Below are 27,074 nucleotides of genomic sequence, written 5' to 3'. Positions count from 1 at the left end.
CTCTCGGCTACTGCGGTTTTTCTAATTTTGTTTCTCACCATAATCTTTCCATTTTTTGTTGGAAACTATTATATTTCAAATCACTTTTAACTTTTTTATCAACGTGTAGTTCTGAAAATGGGAGCCAGTTTTTGAGCGCTTGAAATGTGGTGACTGTTATTTCTGATTTGAATATTATTGAAGTTTTTAATCCAGCAACCTATTCACATTGCTTTTCAACAATAAATTTATGAATTTGTATATTTTATGAGTTATTACATGTATTGTTTTTTTTAATATTTAAACCTGATATTGGAAAAAATCTTTTAAAATATGGACTGATTTGACGTAGACTTGCTTCATCTATGTATCCTATGTACCCGGTAGAGCAATTTGCAAAGTCAATATTCTGAACTATCTTCAAACATTCAAATTTTCTGGGCAGGCAAAGATTATTATTGTAAAAATTAAGTTTAATTTAATATATATTTATCACAATTTGCAAATATTAAATTTAATCAAGTTATGCACAAAATATTTCTGTTGTTTAAATATTATTTGAATTACAATACAATCACAGTTTAGCTTTACCCAAAATGGAGAAAATAAAAATTTAAAAAAAAGTTGTGGTCACTTTATTTCAATCACTGGTTAGCCATTAGTCAAGTACTATTTTTTTGGTTAGACTCCAATAAACACCATAGCATTTCAAATCATGGGTTGCAAAAACTGTCTCAATTGTTGTTAGTCGTCGGATTTGTTTTCAAATCCTGGGCTATATGCGTGTTTCAAGATGTCACAAAATACTTTTCCATCTTCAGTATATATTTAAATAACAGTCAAGACAGTAATTATAAGTTAATAAAAGGAGAATATAAAAATACTTTAAATTAATATTGTGTAAATATATTAAGAATGACTACTAAGGAAAAGAAAAAGAAAAAAATAATTCTAAAAAAATTATCAAACTGCAACTGTCGCCATAGCAACGCATGCCATGACGACTCATGCGCTCTGTTTACTATTACTCTTGAACACAGTTGAAAAGTGCGATGATGTCCAAATAAAGTGCGCACGCCATCAAACCCGAAACGAGACCCATTTTGCCATTGCGTAAAAAAAGATCATTATATTTGGTTCAATAGCGAAATTAGGAAGAAAGTTTTAAGTTGCAGGTGATAATATAAAAATTTTTTAAATTGCAGGGATAACAGAATCGTGGTTTAGATAATTGAATTTGTGCTTTTTTAAAGTTACTTCAAAAAATTCATTACCATACCATCACTGGTACTTTGAAGACTGATAAAATAATAACCAGATAAATAAACATTGTCTTCTTCCGGTATAAAATTTTAAATAAAGCTACACTATTCCTTTCTTTTATAAATAATGATGGAAAAATATTTTTATTATTTCGTTTTATCTTTAATTTTCACCTTTTTTTGGTTTTTCTGCTCGAAATTTTTATCCATTAAAACTAATCTGCATATGATGAGAAAATCTGCAGAGCCCACTGCCGTGCTGGTGGTTTTGCTTACGAGCCCCTTAATATCACTGTTATTTATATGAATTAATTTTAGAAAAATATTCTTGTTGCATACAGTCGAATTATCTAAAAATAGTAAAACCAACTTTTTAGAGAATTCAGATCGATTATTTTACTTAAATTCTTTGAATGAAGTTTCGATTGCTTAAAATGTTATTGAAGATTAGAAAAATCATTAAAAGTTAAACAAATGAGCTGTTTACCGTATTCTGCTTAGGGAACAAGACATTCGAAACTAGTTTCAAAGTTTGTCCACAGATGGAGCTGCGTACTGAAAAAATTTTAAAACAATATTTTCAAAATAACCAGAATTTGCAACTGCGATATGGTCTGAAGACAAAATTAATAAGCCTGAGCTCAAATACTTTAGTTTAAACTGGTGTGACATGCGTTTGAAAAACAAATTATAATTTTTTTCTTTTTTGCTGTCATCGACTTAGTCTGATATATATATAACAAGATGCTTATGATAACAAGACTTGTCATTAATTTTGAAGTTCGATGAGAAAATATACCAGTTAAGGAGAAGGCAGCAAACCTTACATTTATTTCTTCTTCAGGGCTTCTAAATCATTGATTAATTTTTTACATTGGGCATTATTTCGTTTTAAAAAAACGTTCTTTGTTGAGAATAGCAATACATTTTATGCGTAAAATTAGTTCATAACAATAATTTAGTAAAATTTTCAAATAAAATAACAATATATACTAATAATTTGCAGTTTTTATAAATTAAAACATATTTTGTTCCTCTTCCTGCTACACTTTTTTTTCCCTTAAGGAATGCAGAATAATTTGACTGCATTCCAAAATTATTCATGAAATGAATAAGATAGCTTCGTTAAGCAGCTTTCTTCTCTGTTATTTCCGAGCATGAAATTTAAATTGCACATGAAAAAGAAAACTCGAAAATATCACACACAAGTAAATGAAAATAATTAGACTGTTTTTGTACAAAATCAATTTAGACCAAGATACCTTTTGCTCTAAAGTAATAAATTAGGTTATACTGCTAATGTTTTATGTTGACTGTATTCAGAAGAATATGTGGGCAATAACAAATGAAAAATAAGAAATAACCTATTCACCTTTTATTTCATGACCGAGGTTCTCTCTATTATCAGCAGATGGCAGCACACTAAGAGGAGCTTATAACTTCCTCTTGATGATACGAATGCATAGATTGACACTCTGAGCTGCTATTTCGTCATAGAAGGACTGTAAGACTTCCGGTTTGAATTATTTTTTTTCCTGGGATACTGGGTGAATAAAAACGTGAGGAAAAAAAAGCTATGCTCATAAATTTTATATGTTGCTGCTGCGTGCCATTTACTTTAGCTGTCTTATTTATTTCAAGCGTTTAAGTGCCAAATTAGGTCATTATTTTGAATAAAAAGTGGTTCTTGATAAATTGTTTTTCTAATACCCCATTAATTTTCATCGACTTTTCATAAAAAATGATTTCATATCAAACTTGGTCCATAGTTTTGTATACTTTTCTATTTTTCTTCAGTAACCAATCACAAGATGAGTTCAAGGTATGTGATGAATCTCTGAATGTTGGGTCTCCTTGTGCCTCCGGAGATCGACTTTCCTCTGGAATGCCCTTCCACATATGTCACAGGCAAAAGGTTTGAATCCCGTGTGCTTCCTGCTATGGGTTATGAGATTAGAGGACTGGCTGAAAGCCTTACCGCATACGGCACATTTATGAGGTTTTTCACCTAAATAATAATAAAAAGAAACAATTATTAATAATAAAAGAACAATTAGTTGGAAACTCAATCAAATATGAGACATTAAAAGAGAAAGGATTCATACAGGATGTTCCCCAGTCACCACCCTTAATGTTTAAAATTCCACGTCAAAAATAGTGCTAAAAAAGCAATGCATGTTAGGGGTCACAAACTAATTTTTAAGCGAATATAAATTTAAAACCTGAGCGAAATCTGACTATCACTATTGTGGAAGGTTGGATTAAAAATAATGAAACTTGTTCAATTGCCTGAAGAATTAAAGAAGAGGTGAATCGACGCTGCTCTAAGCTTTCTCCAGCAATAAAAGAAGTTCAATATATATATATATATATATATATATATATATATATATATATATATATATATATATATATATGCAGCTTAAGCGCAATAAATGTTACTTATTGTTTTTCTTAACTTTCTTAGTGTTTGGGCAAATCCGTGGATAAATTGTTCGCTAAAAATTTCTTTATTAATTTATACAATTCCATGTGCAAATCCATTTCGGGCAAATCCGTGGTTAAAATTATCTGCTAAAAATTTTTTTCTTTGTTAATTTTTCCATGTGCAAATCCATTTCGGGCAAATCCGTGTTAAAAATTATCTATTAAAATTTTTTCTTTGATAATTTAAATAATTTTTCTATGTACTAATCCATATCGTGCAAATCCGCGGCTAAAATTATTTGCAAAGCAGGCAATTTATGTTTCTCTTTTCTATTTTATATTTTTTCTTAAATAAACATCTATCTTCTAAAACTATTTATGATCAATTTTTAAAATTATCCAGTATAATATTACCTTGTGCACATCCATTTCGGGCCCATCCTTGGTAACTAACAAATCAAAACTCAGAATAACAAATCACTTCAGCAGTGCAGTAAGAACGACACTTTAGAACCCTTTTGTTACACTCAATTTGCGCTTTTGTTTTCATATTTTGTAATCTGGCAATCTTTCTGCGAAAACATTTTTAAATCATTCTTGAAAAATAACTGTCCATGTAAGTTGTTATGATTTTGCTACTCGCTTTATAGTCCCCCCTTTTTAATGTTTTTTATTTTTATTTTATTTTTTCTTTTTATTTTATTTTATTATCTGTTTTTACATGTTATATTTACTTTTTATGATCTATTTTTATGTAGTTATTTTATAAAAAAAAAAAAAAAAAATTTTTTTTGAGTGCTCCTCACACTATTGTATTAATATATTTTGCTTTGGCTTTATTGATACAATATCAGAAAGCACTCTGTTTTGCGGATATAATCGTGTGGGCTGAAGAAAAGATTATATCTTTTTTTTCCGGCTTTTTTTCCGGTTTTTTAATTATCATTTCACTTTTCTTTTTTTTTTTCTTTTTTTTTTTTTAAATAAAACTTTGTTTGTTGTTTTTTTACTTATTATTTCCCACCCCCTTTTTTTCATATGTCTATAATTTTTCTTTGTTTTATTCTTCATTTTGAACTTATCTAATGAGTGCTGTTTACTTGCAGCTTAAGCGCAATAAATGTTACTTATTGTTTTTCTTAACTTTCTTAGTGTTTTCTTGTATTTATTTATTATATATATATATATATATATATATATATATATATATATATATATATATATATATATATATATATATATATATATATATATATATATATATATATATATATTGAGAATTTTATTTTAGCCTGTTCACGGTCACTCCAGAATTTAAATATCCGTACCTTAATAAATCATTTTCATTAGATAAACCATCAAAAATTAAAATGGTTTTGATAATTATCTAACCTCTGTTATTGGTCTTACTCTGGGTAAGTGGAGTTTTAAATTTCAAGATTCTCTAATCACTGTTTATCAAATTATAGATTTAGAAGCCTGTATTTATTAGCAAACTTATAAACTGATTTGCTAATACACAGATTCAATTATTTATACCTTCTTTCTCCCTTTATTCACTCGCTATATCAAGTATTCGTTATTATGAAAATTATCAGTGTGATACACTATTCATAAACAATATTAAATTGCAATTGCTATTTAATGATGACTGCCATCCTTTAACTATAGACTACATAGGCTTATAAACAAATAAATAAATTTAAAATGTGAAACCTGATTGAAACTAAAGAAAATTTTGTTTTAGGCACTTGGTTTTTCTTTTAAAATAATAATTTTCTTAAGTTTTATTTAATTTTGGGGTATTATTTTTTAAGAAAAGACATTGTTTTTGTTATATATTTACCATTAAATTGTACAAAATTTATATATTTTTTTAAAACCAATAATATTAAAATATTATATTATACGATTAAACGATTTATGAGATACCGTTTATATAATTAGTTTATAAAGTGGATATAGTTATACTATTTGAAGAGAAATCCAAATATTTTCTATAAATGCAAATCTAAATATATCCTACCTAATATATTCATACATTTCATCAAGCTATTTTTTATTAATAGAGATTGAAATACATACTTTAACGTGGCATCCAAAACATTTATTTAGAAAGGGATGTCGTAAATTTTTCCTATAAATTTAAATCTGAATATTTCCTATATAGTTGATTCATACATTTCATCCAGCTGTTTTCTATTAATGTATATCAAAATACTTCCTCAATCGCAGAATCCAAAAAATTTATTTAGATTGATCTATAAATATTTCCTATAATCTACATTTAAATATTTCCTATGTAGTAGATTCAAACATTTCATACAGTCTATTAGTATGGATAAAATTTTTCTTTAATCTTAAAATCTTAAACAATTATTTAAAGTTGTATGTAAATATTTTCCACAAATTGAAATCTACATATTTCTTATATAGTGGATTCATATATTTCATCCAGCTATTTCTATATTTATGTAGTGGAATAAAAAATCGAAATACTTCCTTAATTGTGGAATTCAAAAATTTCCTTTAGAGTGAGATGTAAGTATTTCCGATAACATGAAATCTAAATATTCTGCTTAATGGATTCATACATTTCATCCAGCTATGTTTTATTAATATAGATCGAAATATTTCCTTAATCATAGAATCCAAACAATCATAGATTGAGCTATAAATATTTCTTATTACATCTAAATATTTCCCATATAGAAGATGCATACATTTCATCCAGCTATTTCATATTAATATGGATAAAATCCTTTCTTAATCGTAAAATCTAAAAAATTCATTTAACGTAGAATGTAAATATATTTTCTGCAAATTTATATCAGCATATTTCTTATATTGTGGATACATACATTTCATCCAGCTATTTCTTATTGATAAAAAATTTAAATATTTCCTTAATCGTAGATCTCAGTGGATTCATAGATTTTATCCAGCTATTTCCCATTAATATAAATCAAAATACTTTCTTTAATCGTAGAATACAAAAAAATTTATTTAGATTGAGCTATAAATATTTCCTATAAATCGACATCTAAATATTTTCTATGTAGTAGATTCATACATATTATCCAGCTATTTTCTATTAATATGGATAAAATTCTCCCTTAATCTTAAAATCTAAAAAATTTATTTAAAGTAGGATGTAAATCTTCCCTACAAATTGATATCTACATATTTCTTACATAGTGGATTCATACATTTCCACCAGCTATTTCCTATTAATATAGATTAAGATACTTCCTTAATCATGGAATCTAAAAATTTCATTTAGAGTGGGATGTAAATATTTACGATGAAATGAAATCTAAATATTTCCAATGTAGTGGATTCACACATTTCATCTAGCTATTTCCTATTAATATAGATCAAAATACTTCCTTAATCATGGAATCAAAAAATTTTATTTAGAGTGGGATGTAAATATTTACGATAAAATGAAGTCTAAATATTTCCAATGAAGTGGATTCATACATTTCATCTAGCTATTTCCTATTAGTATGGATCAAAATACTTCCTTAATCATGGAATCAAAAATTTTTATTTAGAGTGGGATGTAAATATTTACGATAAAATGAAGTCTAAATATTTCCTGCATAGTGGATTCATACATTTCATCCATATTTCCAATGTAGTGGATTCACACATTTCATCTAGCTATTTCCTATTAATATAGATCAAAATACTTCCTTAATCATGGAATCAAAAAATTTTATTTAGAGTGGGATGTAAATATTTACGATAAAATGAAGTCTAAATATTTCCAATGAAGTGGATTCATACATTTCATCTAGCTATTTCCTATTAGTATGGATCAAAATACTTCCTTAATCATGGAATCAAAAAATTTTATTTAGAGTGGGATGTAAATATTTACGATAAAATGAAGTCTAAATATTTCCAATGAAGTGGATTCATACATTTCATCTAGCTATTTCCTATTAATATAGATCAAAATACTTCCTTAATCATGGAATCTAAAAATTTTATTTAGAGTGGGATGTAAATATTTCCTGCATAGTGGATTCATACATTTCATCCAACTACTTCCTATTAATATAGATCAAAATACTTCCTTAATCATGGAATCTAAAAATTTTATTTAGAGTGGGATGTAAATATTTCCAATAAATTCCCAATATTGCAGTGGAATTGAACTATTTCCTATGATTTGAAATCAAAATATGTGGAATCCAAACATTCCACTTCCAGTTCTAAAATCAAATATGTTCAAGAAAAATGCACTCTAAAAGGCAGGCGGAAACGGTCTAAATCAAACTCCGGTTTTCTAAAGAGAAACTAAATTCCCGCCCACAAGAATGGATTTCAACTTTTCATATCGTAAGTGAAATCTAATATGAGTTACGCTTAAATGATTTATATCCTACAACAGCAAACAAAAATTTATAAACCTCTTTATTCCTTCAAGCCTATCAAATGGTCTATAATTTTATAAAGAGATGAAAATTACATTTATCCCCAGGCAGTGTACGAATCAAAAACACATTCCACAAATTCCTGTTCAAACAATAAAAAACACATAATCCTGTTTATCTTCATGAATTCCAACCCATTCATTCCCTGTAGCATCTCCAACGAATAAAAAAATAAGTTACTTCGAATCTATCACAAGACGTATTTTTCTCCCCCCCCCCATAAATAAACCAGTCCCATTTCCCACTGCAATTTCCATGCTTTGCCACCCAACTAAACTCCCGAAACCCCTCAAAAAAATTTCACCCCCCTCTTTTCCCCCAATAAAAAAGTGAGCAGTCAAAAGTGGCGATATCCTGGTTCCGGAAACCAGGAGCAGGAACTGTAAAATCTGATCCGCATTATCCTGACCGTGGTTACAAGATTAGCGAGAATACCTCCCCCCCTTTCATCTTTTACCCAGCATTCCTTGCTCTTTTCCACATGCCCCTTTTCCCAAAAGAGGGGCGCGTGCCCTCCATTAATGCCTCCACCACTCCTCCTCATTTAGCTTGATTCAAAGCAGATGGCCCCAAAGAAGAGGAAACCTAATTACTTGTCCGCAGCATCCAGTCAACCGGACCATTTGTCCTTCTGTCCCGCTCTCCGATTGCTCCCGATCCCGATCCAGTTAGTTCCTTTTCAATCCACAGATTATTTATCCCGTTTCTCATATTTTAATCGCTTTGAGAAAAACATTTCTTTTCTACACTAGGAAGAAAGATTCAAAAATGAAAAGAAAAAAAAACAGCTCTAAGAGCCAATCATAAAATTGATTTTTATTTTCGATCAGTTTGCATATTAGAGGTCATTTTCCTGAAAAGCTAAAAAATACGTAACCACCATTTTTCTGAATATTTGTTTAAAAAAAATGAAGTAAATTTTGTATAAAAAATTAAGTATGAAAGTATTATTATGGAAGTTACAAGCAATTATTTAAGTGAGAGATTAAAATCACTATCAAATTCTGACGAAATACAATCATGATTAACTAGAGAGAATGAGAGATAAAAATAACTAATGAAATTTCGTCATGCTTTTTTGCATCATTTTCAAATGGTTTAGTTTCTGCTTATTTATTTTTTTTTTAATTTATTTTTTTACTTAAGTACTAATTAAGATAGCGATGGTTTAGTAGTTAAGGCACTCAGCGGTCATAACAAAGGACTGGAGTTTGAATCCCGGCGGCGGCATGAAGCTGACCAGAATTCCAATCAATAGCTAGCAGTTTATTAAGAAATCAGAGTCAGCTTGTACACAATGCCAAGATCTTAAAATATTAGAGCCCTAAGCACCAATGATCTCTCGGATTGTCTAACAAATATTAATTTGAGACAAGATATAGGATGTGAAAAACGACCAAAATATTCAAAAAATGCAACAACAACAAAATCATTATCATTTAGCCCTGTGTATAAATCAAAGGGTGAGTGAGAGATTTGCCTTTTATATAATATAAATCGAACAATACCGTTCACTCAAGTCAATAGGTTATGGAGATGTATTAAATTCAAGATAATAGCATATTAAAAGTTGCGTGGAGCCCTTGTAGCCCAGTGGTTACAGAATCGGACCCCAATCTGGAGGAGCCAGGGTTCGATCCTCGACTCCGCTAAGATCCCCCACCTAGTACATGCGATATGCGAGCTCGTAAAAATCTGTGAAATCGAAAGTCCTGTGCTCGGTCGCTGAGCAGCACCACCATGGGTACAGGAATCAGGAGAAAGTTTCCCTCCACATCAGATTCATATCTAAATTGAGGAAGAGGTGCTGCCATCTATCCACGGGGATTCTGAGCTAAGACGTACTTTCGCCCTTGCGGTGTTCTCTTGACAAAAGAAAAGTGCATTTTCCAGAATTATTATAATTAATAATAATTATTAGTATTTAACACTTTTTTAAACGCAAATTTTGAATTCTCTAACTACATATTGCTATATTTTAAATGAAAATATCATAAAACATATAAAAAGTATCTAAATTTTTTTTATTGTTGGAAACTAATATATATATATATATATATATATATATATATATATATATATATATATATATATATATATATATATATATATATATATATATATATATATATATATATATATATATATATATATATATATATATATATATATATATATATATATATATATATATATATATATATATATATATATATATATATATATATTTATATTAATTTATTAATATATATATTAATTTATAAATTGAATGCATTACAAATTGTAGCTAACTTATTTTTCCAAACACCTTTAAGCATTGTAATTTCCTCAAAAAAGAGAGGGAGGCCGGTTTGAACACTCAATAATTTCTTTGCAAAAGTCACTACAAATTACTACGAATTCCGAACGAAAAAACCTAATCTTCAAAAATTTGACAGTTTTATAATTATCATAATGTGAAACTCCTTTTCATAGGCAAACATTGAATTTTGCTTCCCTGGTAAGTGTTTAGATATTTTCAGCTTTCACTATTTCAATAAATTTTGTAACATTTTCCAGCTTTTAAAAGTTTTATAAGTTTAAATTTAATGCATTTTGAATTTAAAAAAAAAATCTTACATTTTGAAACGAAAATTAAGGTTAATTTTAATTTTTGATTTCCTCAGTATACTTTGAAATCATCCCTTTTTTTGCTTTGTACTTATTTTTTTTACTCGTTATTTTTTTAAAATCAAAACACTTTGTTTTTGTCTAGTTACTTTTGCTTAAAGTACTAGTATTTTTGTTCATACTTTTAAAAAGTAACATTCTTATGTATGATCCACATCATGTTAGTTTTTAAAATATTAATTTTATTATTTTTTTCAACATAATTTACATTATCTCGAACATTTTTTCTTCTTCAACCAAATATTCACACACAGCAATCATAGATTAATTCGATTTTAGTTATGTCTCTGACTCAGAATTTTCATTAAACATATTTTTTTCTTTTTCTAACTATTTTGTATTTATTTAGGTTAAAATAAGTGAAAAAAATACATTTATCATTTTAGTAGCTTATAGTTATTAAATACAGCTAGGATCAAGAGTGTGTTTTTCTGTGTTATAGTTAAAATATTCCAAACACGGCTCATTCCCAAACAATAATTGTTCAAATTTGCAGTTATTTATATTTAAGAGAAACAATAATTCATCATTGAAATTTATTTAATTTGTGAAACCAATTATTTACAAGTTTTTGAATATAAATGGAAAAAAATATTTTAAACCGCTTTTTTTGGATTTTATATTTTAATAAAATATAATTCCGATAATCTAATATATTTTTTAGTAATTATTATACTATATTTTGTCGTTAAAATACCGGAATATATTTTTACTTGTAATTAGGGAGTCAAAAAAGTATATTTAAGGGACACCGTTGTTCCATTTGCATCAAAGGATTATAAATTCACCAAACTAGCTTAACCCTTTGGCACAGGATTTTTATTAAACTTATTTTTAGCACTCTTTTCTTTATTTTATATTAATTTAGATTAGAATACGTGAAAAATATTATATTTAGCATTTCAATAATTTTTGTTTATTAAATGCAGCATGAAGCACCGGTTTCTTTTCATGCGTTAAATGAAAAATCTTCCAAATGCGGCTCACTTCCAAACAATAATTTTTCAAATTTGCACTTATTTGTAGTTATTTAGAACTGAGAGAAACAGTTATTCATCATTTAAATTTCTATAATTTACGAAACTAATTATTGATAATTTTATAAATGTGAGTGAAAGATATTCCAAACTACTTATGTTGGATTTTACATTTTAGTGCAAATATAATTCCGATAATCTAACAGATTTTTAGAAACTATTAGACTGTTTTTAATAATTACCTGATAAATACAAAACCATGTTTATTTATTTCAATTAGAATGATTGAAAAAAATATATTTAAGGGATACCAGTGTCCTATCTACAAGCAAGAGTTATAAAAAATATTATTTTCATTTTTTAATCAAATCATTACAATACAAATTTATAGCTATATAAGCAATGAGCAATCACCGAGATCACGTGTGTTTGGTGGCTGTTTAATAAAATGTTTAAATATCATAAATAATAAAATGCTGATCATATATGAGATAACCTTTAAACGCGAAGAATATTTATTTCTAATAGTACGAAATTTAATATCAATCAAGATCATTTTTCATTCGAACTCTCAAAGCATTCCATTTCTTCCATCCGAAAATTCGAATAATCTCGAGGCGGAACGACCACTGTTTATCCAATGCCAGAAATAAAAATCCTTCTTTTGAAAATATACTCCAATATCGTCTGCGCGCACTGGTTTTCTCGCATACAGATTTCTGATCATTAATGGCCCCACGTGCAAAAGAGAGTAAATTAAACTCTCGCCTTCCAATCGTGATTTATTATCACAAATATTAAATTCGAAGGCGACAGTCCCATAAAAGACCAAAAAGGCCAGATGATCTTCTATCTCGGACCCAGGAAGGAATGTAACGGGACTACAACAAGCAAGTGAGTCAGTTGGTAGGGGTTCGAGGGTAGTATTTGAGGAATCCTACTCCTGGTAACTGATCGATGCAAGCGGAATTCCACCTCAACTCCGATTACTTGGGGTGAACGAGGTAAATTAAATTTCTAGTCCCCGAAAAATTATCGTCTCGTTACGGATGCCCTTTGCAACTGCTTAGGTGAGAATGTTCGATTTAGAACATTCAAAGGTGGGTCTTTTAAGTGATAGGTGTGGAAGGGGGGTGGCAAATACAATTTACATTTGCCACGAACATTACTAACTTCAATGCTAAATCATCAAAATGTTTTATGTTAATCTTTTCAATAAATTGCGTTCTGTATGTGCAGTGAACTAAAAGAATAAGTACCCGTTGAATAACTGTTGTTTTAATGATTGTATTTTCAAGGATCAAAAATGGTAATCTAAAAATGATTCAAGGGGTTCCCCTCAATTATAATAATTTGCGTGTGCTAACTATAAATTAAGTTAAATAACTAAACGCAGAGACGTACTTTCTCTAAATTCCGTAATCTCGAAAATAGGGTTTCATTAGCCTAGCCAGGGGTTGTCAAACTTTTTTGATCATCGATCCCTGCATAATTTTTCGAAATCTCCATCGACCCCTACAAACGTAATTTTCTGTTAATTAAAATAAAACTCTATTAGATACTGTGTTTGTACATTTATTTTATGATTTTAAACATTTATTAAAGTAACAGTACATTGTGTAACAATAGTTTTATGAAAAATATATTAATATTGAAATTTACAAAAATTGGTCAATTTTGTAATTTTGTAAAAAAATACAAAGTGTGCTATAGTTTTGTCGCGGGCTGTACTAATCCATATTATTAAAGCTTACCTTCTTTTTTGTGCATTGATATTTAAAATTGATATCTAAACCAAACGAATGGTTTTATCGAAACAATAACTAATTATCCAAAACTATAAAAGTTTTAATAATGACACTGCAAATACTCAACACAGTTTGCAAAGATAGCTGAAACTGCGCATGATATTTGCATTTATAACGTCAATGCTCGTCACACGTGACATTTGGACAAGCGCACATATGCATATGACTTATAAACTGCGCTGAGTTCGTGCCACTGCGCGGTGGAACGTAAATACTTGTTTCACCCCAATAAATATACGTTTATTAATTTATGTTTTATAAAGAAACTGATATTGAGTCAATTATAAAAAAAAAATCACAAATTTTGCATACCTAATTGGGTATGTGTGATTTGCGTTTTAAGAACTGTTTTTTTTTTAAACCCACAATCGACCCTTCCGATTCGGATCGACCCCCATTCGCCCCCCTGTCTCAGATCGACCCCCGCTTTCGTTAAATAGACCCCTGGGGGTCTATATGGACCACTTTGGCGACCTCTGGCCTAGCCGAAAGTCTAAAGTTAGGACCCCTATTTAACAATTTCCTTTTTTTCTTATTTTACCGTGTCTTAGGGAATAAGTTAATCAGAAATTTTTGTACTTAATTATAAAGTTGGTTTCTCCAAAAATAAATTTTATGCGAAAAATAGTTTGAACAATTATTTAGTATTTTTATTATTTAATTTAATAATCGTCTTAGCAATTTTAAATTGTAAGGCATGCATATCTTTATTTCATCTTAAACAATGTAAATTTAAATGACAAAATACAAAATTTGAGCAAAATAGTTAAAATAGTTCTCGAGAAAAAAAATTTAAAAATAATTTTAAAAAGTCAGATAATATATAAAGTTTAATTTTGAGTTTTATATGAACTTTTAATACTTTGTATACTTTTCATTTTCAATGCAAATATATAATATATAGAAGAGTTGCCTAAATCTCATGCGTAAAAAAATTGAGAAAGCATCTGAAGCATTGTATAGAGCACGCGGATAAGTTACGACGTGCAGATCAATGTCGAAAAATTAATTTGTTGTATACTTGCGTTAAATTTTTATTTAAGTTAATCGATTTTAGATGTTTTCAAAATTTGTCGTGTCACAAAGTCCTCCATGTTCCCATAACAAATCAATAACTCCGTGGTACTTAATTGGAGATTGATCGTTTTCTGATTCAGAACGAAATCACTATCTGTGGATGAATGGCTCCACCCTAAGAATGGGCTATGACATGTGCGTGTGTGGCTGAAGTCGTATTCATGGTCATTTGTAGCTCCAAGGAAATACAGGAAACTCACAATCTGCCTTTAATTCGCTTGGTTTCACCTAGCAGACTTGTTGCTATTGCCTAGTAGCATTAGAAACAACAAGTTTTCAATGTACTTTTTGAACATACTGCGTAAATATATTGCAGTGCTTCAGTAATTTGCAGATTATTAAATAACGCACATAATTGATAAGTGACTTATTCTGTTAAATTAAATCCTTTTCTTTGTTAGCTAACTATTGGTTAGAGCTTGGAACAACACTTTGTATAAAATGTTGCCTAAATCGTTCCTCGTGTACTCCTAAATCATACCGGTACTATTTAAATACAACATATCAACTTCAACTACTGCATAGGTCAAGTATCAAGCTACTTTATTTTGTAACCGTCGTTCAACACCCAAGCTTACGAGTACTAATGTTCAACATAGCAGCCTTTTAATTTTGAACCCAATCTAGAAGGCAAATTAACTCCTATGTCAAGTATAGGCGGAAATTTCGCATTCGAGGAGGACTTTTTGAATGAACCAAACCTCATTTGCGTTACATGGAGAGGAAACCGTCCCATGATTAGTTTGGCGGCATGGGGATTTATCCATTATCCGGCCACCACTCAGGATATTTTACGTCAGCACTGTAGTTAGTGCGGAATTCGCATCGACCAGCCATCACTGGGATTCAAACCCGGTTCATCTCATTGGAAGGCAAGCGCTCCATCCTCTGAACCACCATGACTCTATTAAGCTACTTAAACTGTATTTCATCCAATCAGCTGGGATAACCTGGATGGTAGGACGTTGAGCTAGTGTTCGCGAGATCGAGAGTTCAAATTCCAACAGCTGGAAAAACCCAGGGGATTAAATGGTGACTGGTGAGGGCTAAATCGGTCGGGGTCACAAAGTACTCCAAGTTCAACAAATCAATGCCTCTGGAAGTACTGAATTGTAGATTGATCACTCTCTGTTTCAGGTCAAAATTACGATCTGTGGCTGAATGAATGCAGTATGAGTGGATTCTCCCGGAAAAACTGGCTGTGACGTGTGCGGTGGCTGAAGTTGTATTATTAATAAAAATAAAAATAACAAAACACACCCTCTGCCTTAAAAATTCGCTTGCTTCAAAGCAGGCTTGCTGGTAATGGCAAGTGGCATAAGAAACAATAACAGAGGCGTGGTGGTTTAAGATGTAGAGCATTTGCTTCCAATAAGGTGTACCGGGCTCAAATCTCAAAGATGACTGGTTGATAGGAATTAAGCACCTGGCTCACACCGACCACAATTCTGGCGTAAAATATCCTCAGTGATCGACGGATCCACAGGGGATTCTAACCCATGATCAGTCTACCACTGAGGACATTTTAGTCAGCACTTCAGTCACTGCGAACCGGGTGCGGGATTCGAATCGACCAGTCATCGCTGGGACTCGTACCCTGAGCATTTTATTGGAAGGTGAACGCTCTATCCCCTGAGCCATCATAGCTCAAGAAGTGACTTTTTAACATGTCACTTAATATTTTATATGTCTATATTACTGTTACTGTAGTTCAAAAATTTAATATTGGAGTTCTAATTATGCTGTTAATAAATTGTCATGATCTATGTATTCACTTTATCATGAATACACAATATTTTTAAGAGTGTTATGATTTAGGGATAGTAGTATGGGTTAAGCAACCGGTTTCTTAAATCCTACCACTCGCTTACCTTGCGAAAGCAATTGAATTTCAGTACTTACTGCACAAATATTGTTATAAAAAAATGCAATAAAATTAGCTGAATGGCTCTGTTTCATTATTAAAATATGTTCATTGTTAAAAGTGGTACGATTTAGGAAAGTCTCCTTTAATAATAATGTTATAAATAATGTATCATTCATAATAATATTAATTTCTCAGGGGCTTAATCTTTTGATAAGTTAAAAAATATGATCAAAAATGATAAGTATTTAGTTTAATACAACTTTCATAAGAAAAATAGCTCTCTCTCCCTCTATATATATATATATATACGAGGGTTGTAAATTAAATAGTGGCAACTTAACCTTGAAACTCACAGAAGGGTGGGTATGCGCAAATAGGATGTGGGAACGATGAGGTGGCGCTGTTGTCGATGTGTAGAGTGCAAAATACAGTCGATCCGCTTAGAAGGGTAGTTGTTGTGTGGCGTTAAAGTGAAGAGTTTCGTTTCTATCGCTCTAAAGCATGTTTTCAAAGGGTGATCAGCTGTCGTCGCTTAAAATCGAGGTTGCCCGTGGTAAAAGTGCAACAGAATGCTATCGAGGATTAGTGAAAGCCTGTGGGGCAAATGCTTTACCGTATTGGACAGTAGCACGATGGGTTCAAGCATCTCGTCTTTTTCGTCATTAAGCCTTTTGAAAACATGCTTTAGAGCGATGGAAACGAAACTCCTCACTTTAACGCCACACAACAACTACCCTTATAAGCAGAACGACTGTTTTTTGCACTCTACACATCGACAACAGCGCCACCTCACCGTTCCCATATCCTATTTGCGCATACCCACCCTTCTGTGATGAGTTTCAAGGTTAAGTTGCCACTATTTAATTTACAACCCTCGTATATATATATATATATATATATATATATATATATATATATATATATATATATATATATATATATATATATATATATATATATATATATATATATATATATATATATATATATATATATATATATATATATATATATATATATAAATTTTTTAATTCTATTAAATTTTGAATAAATGGACCGAAAGTCAATAAATACTACCAAGGTGCTTTTCTTAGAGTTTTCAATTTAACTCTGCTTTTCTATTTCGTCCACCGTAGTGAGGATACTGACTGCATAAATTGTAATGCGTATTATTTCAACTTCTTCAGCTTTAGTTATTATAAAATACTTTTAATAGCAAATTGTGTTAGAGGAATAAGTCAATCAACCGAAATATTGTATTAATGTCTACCATTTGGAGAAAAATATTTTACTTAGATGGACCAGAGTCCACCTAAACAAAAGATTTTGCTTTCAAGCAAATTTAGAAAAATTCGTATTGAAATCTCTTCGTTTGACAACCCGGATCAGCAGAATACGATGTTCTCATAAAACTTTAATTGGATAGAGATTTTGTCCCGATTAGCACAAAATGTTGAACTGATTTTACTTCTTTAACAAACAATTTTAGACGTTTCAACGTGCTCCATAGTATTGGATCGCTGTCGATTTCATTGAAAATGTACCGTGATCAGAGCAGTCGGAAGGATCCATAAAAATTCGACCTGATAAAAATTATCCTTCGTCATCCTAAAAGAACCTAGACTGTGAGTCCCTCGCGAATACTATTATTCTGTACCATTTGTTTCGGCAAATGCTTTCAATTGACACGTAGATCTAATGTAAAATATTTCTAATGGTAAAATGATGATAGGTCAAGCTCCTCCGACCAAAGGTCAAACTGAGGGAAGCCTTCTTCGTTTTCTTTGCTTGTAAATGCGTGTTAGTTTTCGTTAGAAAAGGAATCTGTCAAAGAGTTTGATTCACAAGCTTTCTTGTCTTTTGGCTTAAGTTTATGGTTAGGAGCATAAGTAACCACAAAACAGATATGTATTGGGTTATTAAATAAAAAAATAAGCAAGTATTTAACTTTTTTAAAAAAAAATTATGAAAATACCAAACAAAATTTCATATTTCATTATGCCTTTTATAAAGAATAATTCTCGCTTTATAGCAACTTGTCAATCTCTATTCATTAGTTTCATATTGCAATTAAGAAAAATGATGTATGAGACCTGAAAATCTTGCATTGCTCTAAGGTCATACGTAATCATTCTTCAGGGTACTGTCAAGGTTTGTTCTCAAGTGATTTAAAATGTTAGTAATCTGACATGCCTGCGATTTTGCTTTGTTGAAGAAATGCACACGTTTTTATTATTTGACAGAAATACAAACAAAGAGAGAGAAAATTTCCAGAAAAATTCCGGATCAACAGCAGCAGAATGCACGAAAGCAACATTCGGGAGGAAATAAAGACACTTCTCTCCAATCTTTCACTTTTGACAGGTCTTTTTCCGGAAGAATGTTTCATGGAACGATATACCCCCAATCTATTCGACGTTTCATTTTTCTTCGTTCTACATCATCCAAAAGAGGGGACGGGAGCGAAGTTTATTATTATTAGTAATATCGGAGTGGTTTGGCTCTTTGACAGTGACTCATGACTCTTGTGGGTACCCTCTGAAGGGGGCCCCGGAGCCCGTCTCCTGGGGTCGGCCAACTCAGCTGCTTTGGCGCGAAATCCGATTTGGGGGGTCCGCGAAAGTAGCTCGAAATTTGATCAGCGACGCTGCCAGGATGCAAGCTCTATTAAAAATTCAGGATTTCCAATTGCTGGCGCCGGTGGAAGTGGTTATTGTTGAAGAACAAAATCTCCCAGCGAGGCTGTTGGAAAAGTGTGTGTGCATATATGCATGGGAATCGCTTCACCTATTAGATAGCAACTGAGATTCAACTGGCATTTTACGGGTGGCTGGGGAAACGGTAAAAAGTGATTCCGATACATATGAAGGTTACATTCCTCAATGAATTTCTCGGAAGAGGAACGTAACAAGTGGTATTTTTGTGAATTTCATTTATAAAAACATCAAAAAGTTACTGACATAATCTTTTTTTCGAGAAAACTGCGCTACATATGAACTCATCAAAACAGATTAATATTACTGTCTAAACCTGATAATATGAAAGCATATATGACTTCAAAATGGCCTTGTGAGGTTGTTCATCACGCAATCTCCCTTTTACCTCTTGTGTTTTACCCAATACTCACTTAAGCACATTTACTTTAACTTCCATTTTAATCCAATAAGTTTAAATCTCTATGTAAGCTACAAGATAATTCGTTCCTCTTTTCATCTTATGATCTTATGCTTTGAATGCTTCCAGATTTTTCGAGATGTCAACAAACGGAATTGACCGTTGCGGAATTTTTCGAGTAAATTCTCGGGAGAAATTTCTTACATTTGTCTTAATAAAAGAGTGATTTGTACAGATACACAGAGATATGAACTTTGAAGTACAGTGAGCAAAAGGAAAAACGAATCACTCTAAATAGCTTTTGATCTAATGATCGGATCTTCACATTCTAGGACTCACTTTTAATGGTTCGAGGAGAGGATCTCTAATATGGACATTAATTTGTACAGGAGACGATATTTTAAGTTACGAAACCAGACGCAAAAACGTACTTTCGCTGATTAAGAGTACTTTTTTGGCGGATTCAGATTTCTGACAACTAAAATGTAGGGGGTAGCTGCAATCTTACAACTATGATCCCTACAGTTTGATAAGAAGAACGTTCCAAAGCTTAGACCAATTAATGTTAATTTCACTTTTTTCGTATTTCACCATGTCTCGAGAACTTTTTAAACGAATTGAAAAATTTTTGATCACAATTCTTAAATTTAATTATTCAAAGATAATCTGGAGCAAAAAATATTTTTTTAATAATCATTTTTTTTATTTTATTGTTTTATTAAACTGTATGGTATACAATGTTTGACATCATTTTAAAGAATGAGCTTTTACAAGAAGGCAAAATACAAAATTAAAACAAAATCGGTAAAATAGTTCTTAAATCGAATTATTAACGACTATACGACTTTTTTGGAAAACAATTCCTCAGGAGTAAGTCGTCCAATTTCGCTCAAATATTGTATTTTGACATCTAAAATTACATTCTTGTATCATTTTATACCTTACAATTGAAAATTTTGCTGACTTGCATTAAATAAAATAATAAAAAATAATTAAACATTTATTAAGAAATATTTTTACATGTAATACATATCGTTGATAACGATCAGTTAAACGAATTTTATAATTATGTGCAAAATGTTTTAATTCGCTTATTAAATCCTCGAGTAATGGTGAAAAACGCAAAAAATAAATTTAGCAATAAGGGATCCAAACTTTGGATGGCTCTCCTGATCAAACTATGATGATCATATTTTTCAGATTGCGTCGAATATTTTGAGGGTGAGAAATTCGAATCCACCAAAATAAGTTATATTTTTTCAAAGTGCACTTTTGTGTCTGATTTCGCAACGTAAAATATCGCCTTCACTAATTAAAATTGAGAAAATTCGTCTGCACTAATAAAATTAAACGAACCATTATAATTGAGTCCAAGGACAAGAAGATCCGATCATTAAATCAAAAGTTATCCAAGGTGGCCCTTTTCTTGCGCACTTAACAAATAAATCTAAAACCACTGGTAGACGGGACGCCGTCACCCGAAGTTTATTATCTTCTCAAGTCTTCTGTTTCCAGTGATCGCATTGCTCCAGTCATTGTTTTAAAAATGACTTTATTTTTAAAATGTGGCAACTTTAATAAGAAATCCAACTATACCTATTTTAAATTCCATAGCGTAACTCGGAGATGGGTCGGAGCACTTTCCATACTCGTATTTCATGGTTTCATTTTGTGTCATTCTTTAAGTAATGGACCATGCAAAACAAATCTTTAACACTCATATTTATATAATGAGATATGTTTTTTTATATTTTGTTTGGTTTCATTTTGAATTGAACCATTAGAAAGAAAAATAATCCTTAAATGATATAATCGTACTATACTTTTGACTACCATTTAGTTAAATAGCTTCGGAATGAACAAGTTAACTTTATGACAGACAAAATAATATTTCTATAACAGATGCAAAATAACAAGTACAAAATAACAGATACAGAATAACGGATACAAAATAGCTGTTAAAGAAAATATTATCCATAGGTAGTTTAATTTAAACAACATGCACGGTGGAACGACTCCTCCACCCAAAGACTGGATGTCCGACCGGGCTGTGATTTCTTTGATTGTGTTTAGATGGTTCTGAATCCACGAATGTTCCTAGCTGTTTCAAAGACCAAAAAGTCCATTCTCGGTAAGGTGGTTAGGTAGCATGGTGCGGAAGCCGAGTAACAACTGTTACCATTTTCTTCTCTGATCCAATTCGTGATGGTGTAGCCAGTATTGTCACCTGATCATGATCAAGGAAAAATTTCAAATTGTCGCCTATAAAACTTTCGTTTAGCTCAATTGCGACATTGTTGAACTAAACTAGTTTAATTTATATCGCTCTATTGAATCGATTGAATCAAATTCTGAATTCATAATTATACTCCTGTTTTAGAACAATAAATAAAATAGCTTTTATTTGAGATTGGATTTTAAAGACTTATATAAAGAACAATAAAATAACCAGGAATTTTTGAGTGAATAAGTTTATGTCCCCGATATTAAATCGCAAAGACCTATATTTTATGTTCTTTAGATCATTTGTTTGCATAAGTCAATCTTATGGCTGCGTTTTATTAATCTCGAAAACTTGATCATAGGAAAAATAGATCCATTTAGGAATATGGGCAGAACAATTCCGGTCTTATTAGATGCAATAAAACGCCAAATAAAAAATGAATAAGAAAATTCATCTTTTGGTGAAAGTGGAAGCAAAATCTAATCTCGAACATATGAAATCAGAACAAGATTTTATGCCTTTCTTTCTCACTTCTGTGTGTGTGTGAAATAGGCAGGGAGAATGGAACGTAAAACTCAACCAATAGTTTTCCTGATATTCAATCCTGTGGAGATGTGATATATTTCTAGTTGCGCCCACCTCCCCTTAAAACAATGGTTTTAATATGACTTTGGATTTAGATTTTTGGGGAACCTCTACATATAGAGAAAAGAAATCGATATACATCGAAATAATCAGATCAAAATGCGGTGTTTGCATTGTCACTGGACACGCAAATTAATTAGTTTTTTTCTCCATCGAAATCCAAATTTCTTAGAATCTTACCAGTTAAAAATCAATTAAAGATATTGTTTACTTGCATATATATTTTGGCATTTACTTATTTCGCCGGTTTTAATAAATTTAGCTATTTTATTTATTTATTATTATTATAACCGGCGTCGAGCAGCTGACCCGATTCTCAGTTTACGACTATCAATGTGTACTCCGTTGTAATTTTGAACCTAACCCAGAAGACAAGGGAACTCTTGAATCAAGCATTGGAACAAGTTAACTTTCGTGAATGGCTTTTTGATGGAGTTAACCAGCTTTTGACTTACATGGAGAGGAAAAAAATGTAAATCTCTTTCGGTTAGTCCGATGGCAAGGGTATTCTAACTCACTATCCATCTATCACTGAGGGTATTTTACGTTAGCACTGTGATCGGTGCAAGTCGGGTGTGTAGTTTGTATTGACTAGCCATTGCTGCCATTAGAACATGGCGCACCTCATTGGAAGGCAAGCACTCGATCCCCTAAGGCACCATGGCTCTATTTATATTTAATTTTTTATATATTCAAATAAAAAAGGAAAATACGGGAGAATTTACTGTATTTTCATTGACAAATTTATAGCCTGTTCCAACAAAATGAATAAATACTAATATTTCTTCATCCCTAATTTAAAAATGTTAGCCTGTCATATTTATTTGTCATTCATGACATGTTTTTTATTGAAAAGAAATGCAGATATATAATCTTACCACGCAATGTCTTATGATAAATATACTTTAATCTGCAACGAATTTTTTTAATCGTTTGTTAACAGTAAATAAGTTATACTTACTTTTTTAAGCTTTGTACAAACCTGTGTACAGAAAATATATGCCATTAAAATAAAAAAAATGCGAAATTTTGAAAAATACATATATGAATGAATATCGTATACATGAATATCGTATACGTATACATGAATGAATGTCCTTTATAGATTTCAAAACCATCGTACCGAGAAAGAGGGTCATCGACATTAGAGCATTCTACTATTCTACTACGCCGGCCAGGTGGCCGAGCGGTTAGCGTGCCTGACTGCGAAGCCATAGGCTGCGGGTTCGAATCCCGCTCTGGGCATGGATGTTTCTCTCTCTCTCTGTGCTGTCCTCTGTTGTGTGTGTGTATGATGTGTAAATATGGCCCACCCTATAAACGGGTTTGTGGCAGTGTGGATTGGGCAATGTTGCTCGCCTCCGTGACTTTGGTTCACAGGTGCCCACTGGGTAACGCGAAATGAGCAACAATTCTGGCATAGTATAGGCAAAAGAATAATGTTCAGTGCCTGCCATTGGAAAAAAAAACTATTCTACTACGAACCGTTCGAACGGGATTAGCGAAAGCGTGAAATAATTCTCTGATTGGTTAAGCGTTAGCCATAGTTTGAGTTTAACTACGGATGATTTTTTTTTATCAAATATCTTAAAAATAACAACGGTGATATTTGATACCTTATAGCTCTATTTGATCAAAAAAAAATTATCGGACATACTTTAAAATTTATTATTTTTTATTTACTATTTCTGATAAATTTAATAAACAATGTTGAGGTAAAAGCATGGGAGGACTACATCACCAAATTAGCATTTCTAATACCATATGATGCCACGTGTTAAATTTGTTCATAGAAATTGGCTTAAAATGTGTTTCTATAAAAGTAAATAATTTAAAATCAAGGATAATTGAAAGGGAAAAAATATAGCTTATGTAATGAAAAACAAAATTAGTCAACTCAAATTAGTCAAAAAATCAACTCAAGTGATGCTTAATCAATTTAGGTGATAGATGCATATTGAAATAAAATAGAAAAAGTTATGCTCGAAAAAGCAAAATGAATGGAATGAAGTTATTCATTTAGGGGATCCGTAAAAAACATCATGCCATTATTGACGCCAATGTTGTTCAATTAATGTTGTTAGTATGTATTGATTAAAACAAAAAAAAATAAACTATATACTAAAAAAACAAAGTTTGTGGAAAAAGGTACTTAATTGTTTTGGGGAACCGAAAGCATTTTTTTTTTAAAAATTCGGCTTCAGTTTTCTGCCACTGATAAATGTATTTCAAGCAAAGCTCAAATGTTGAAGTGTTACATTAAAGGCACCAAATATACTATGGGAATAAAGTATTACCATATATTGAAACATTTGTAATTATTAAACCTGTGCCAAAACTTAAATACCGAAATAAGAGTCTCGAAATGGATATTTTTTTTTCCAATGCCCACCTGGAGAATGACCTTTTCGTCATGCAGGCATCTGAAGGACAGATTTGTTGACCACTCTTTATGGGGCACCATATTAAGTGGGTCAACGTTGCTCCCACAGTAAGTAGTACAGAGAATGAAAGAACACCCATGCCTTGCCCGGGATTCGAACCCAGAACCTTTCTGATGTAAGGCCAGTTCCCTGGCCCCTACATAGGCCGGTCGGCTCGAAATGGATATGAACTGAAAAGAATTAATTGATAGTGGCAAATTTTGACTGTCATGGATTTGTGGTGAGCATTAGCATTATGCCAAGTAATACTAAATACAGTTTATTTATATTCAAATAAAATTAACTACAAAAATTGTGTTTTGACTAATATAATAGCCTAAATCCTTTACATAAAATCTCATTGTACGTCGAACAATTTGTAAATAATTTATATCATACCTGCCAACTTTTAAGCATTTGGCGTAAAATTTTATTTCTATCTATAAAGTGGAAGTAAAATGTATGCTTTTTATATATTCCTAGCATTTATAAACTTAATTTATAATCTTTTTACCATCACTATTTCTAAAATAATTCAGCATATATATCAATATGTAATACTATCGTGGTAGTCCGCATACGCGTATTCAAAATACAATGTATGTTTCTGCCTAAAATTGTAATTCAAATTCCATTTTACTACCACTGGGGAAAATCATCCTCGAAAGGACTAAAAGTTGACAGGTGTATATATATATATATATATATATATATATATATATATATATATATATATATATATATATATATATATATATATATATATATATATATATATATATATATATATATATATATATATATATATATATATATAAATATATATATATATATATATATATATATATATATATATATATATATATATATATATATATATATATATATATATATATATATATATATAATATATATATATATATATATATATATATATATATATATATATATATATATATATATATATATATATATATATATATATATATATATATATATATATATATATATATATATATATATATATTCTTCTGCTTCTTACCAAAATTACTAGAACCCTAATTTCCCTACTACAAACTACTGTTCATATTATGAGGAAAATGACGATTATGAAATTATCTTTTAAAAGAGTTTTTTTTCTCTCCGTAAACGGAGAAAATAATCAGCAATCCCAGTCCTTAAGAGATTCAAATGAGGTGGAAGTGAGCTTAAATATTCTGTACCACTTAATCGTTTTCCTGCTTTTAATGAACTTTTTCTCAAATGCACGTACTTAAACTTTATCATTTTTAATAGCTGAGCTGATTTAATAAAAAATGATTCTTTTTTATGGAACGTCTTAAATCTATGACATTTTCTCCAATAGAAAAATCAGCTCATTTAAGAAGTAATTCGTTCCAGAAAATATGAAATCTGAGTTCTCAAACTAGCATTGAAATTAGTGTTCGTCTAAAAAGTTGTTGCTGTCAGGACAATCAGTGATACATCTCGGTAGATATTAAATTTGTTGATCTTAACGGTAGAGAAATTAGATATTATTTTTAAAATATCTGAAATATGCGTCCTCAACACTACAAGGGAAATATTAATTCATTTAGTAAGTGTCCCGTTTTAGATGCTTTAAAACTATAACCCAGCTAGGAAAAAATCTTCTTATTCAGTGATTTGCCTCGGAAGATATTAAAACTGTTGCCCTAATTCAGCAAAGCAAAAATGGGCTCATTTAGCGCGTGATTCGTATTAGAAGATATAAAAACTGTGATTTCAATACAGCAGATAAATTAATAATGCGTCGTAGATGCAAAAACTAACATTGATTTTTCAACGTCATCTCATTTAATAATTGATTTGTCCTAAAAACCTAAAAACTGCAATCAAATCATTTAGTAATTGATTCACACTAAAAGATTTGAAAACTGTAAGATCATTCAACAAACCATTCTTTCTAAAAAATCTAAAAACCTTCTAGTCATTTGTCCTAAAAATTAACTCATTTAACAATAGATCCCTTCTAATGGATCTAAACACTTTAATCAGCTCACTTAACGAATGATTAGTCCTAGAAGGCCTAAAAAGTATAAGCAGCTCATTTAGCAAGTGATTTGCCCTAAAAGATTTAAAAACTGTAAGCTCATTTAGCAATTCATTCATCATAA

General features: G+C 30.6%; 1 protein-coding gene across 1 annotated transcript in view; it reads right to left on the bottom strand.

Moving 5' to 3' along the window:
- Positions 1–2,764: 2,764 nt before the first annotated feature.
- LOC107457216 (uncharacterized) overlaps positions 2,765–27,074 on the bottom strand; it is a 106,454-nt gene continuing 82,144 nt past the window's right edge. Inside the window, exon 4 of the mRNA XM_043047809.3 lies at positions 2,765–3,249. Coding sequence (XP_042903743.1) covers positions 3,059–3,249 — 191 coding nt within the window. The 3' untranslated portion in view covers positions 2,765–3,058. The remainder of the gene's footprint in view (positions 3,250–27,074) is intronic.

The sequence above is a fragment of the Parasteatoda tepidariorum genome, chromosome 9 (genome assembly GCF_982258835.1).
Source record: "Parasteatoda tepidariorum strain Cologne lab strain chromosome 9, Ptep-v5.0, whole genome shotgun sequence".
Lineage (NCBI taxonomy): Eukaryota > Metazoa > Arthropoda > Arachnida > Araneae > Theridiidae > Parasteatoda > Parasteatoda tepidariorum.
The sequence above is the reverse complement of the archived record's forward strand: the minus strand, read 5'-3'. Positions and strand labels throughout refer to the sequence as shown.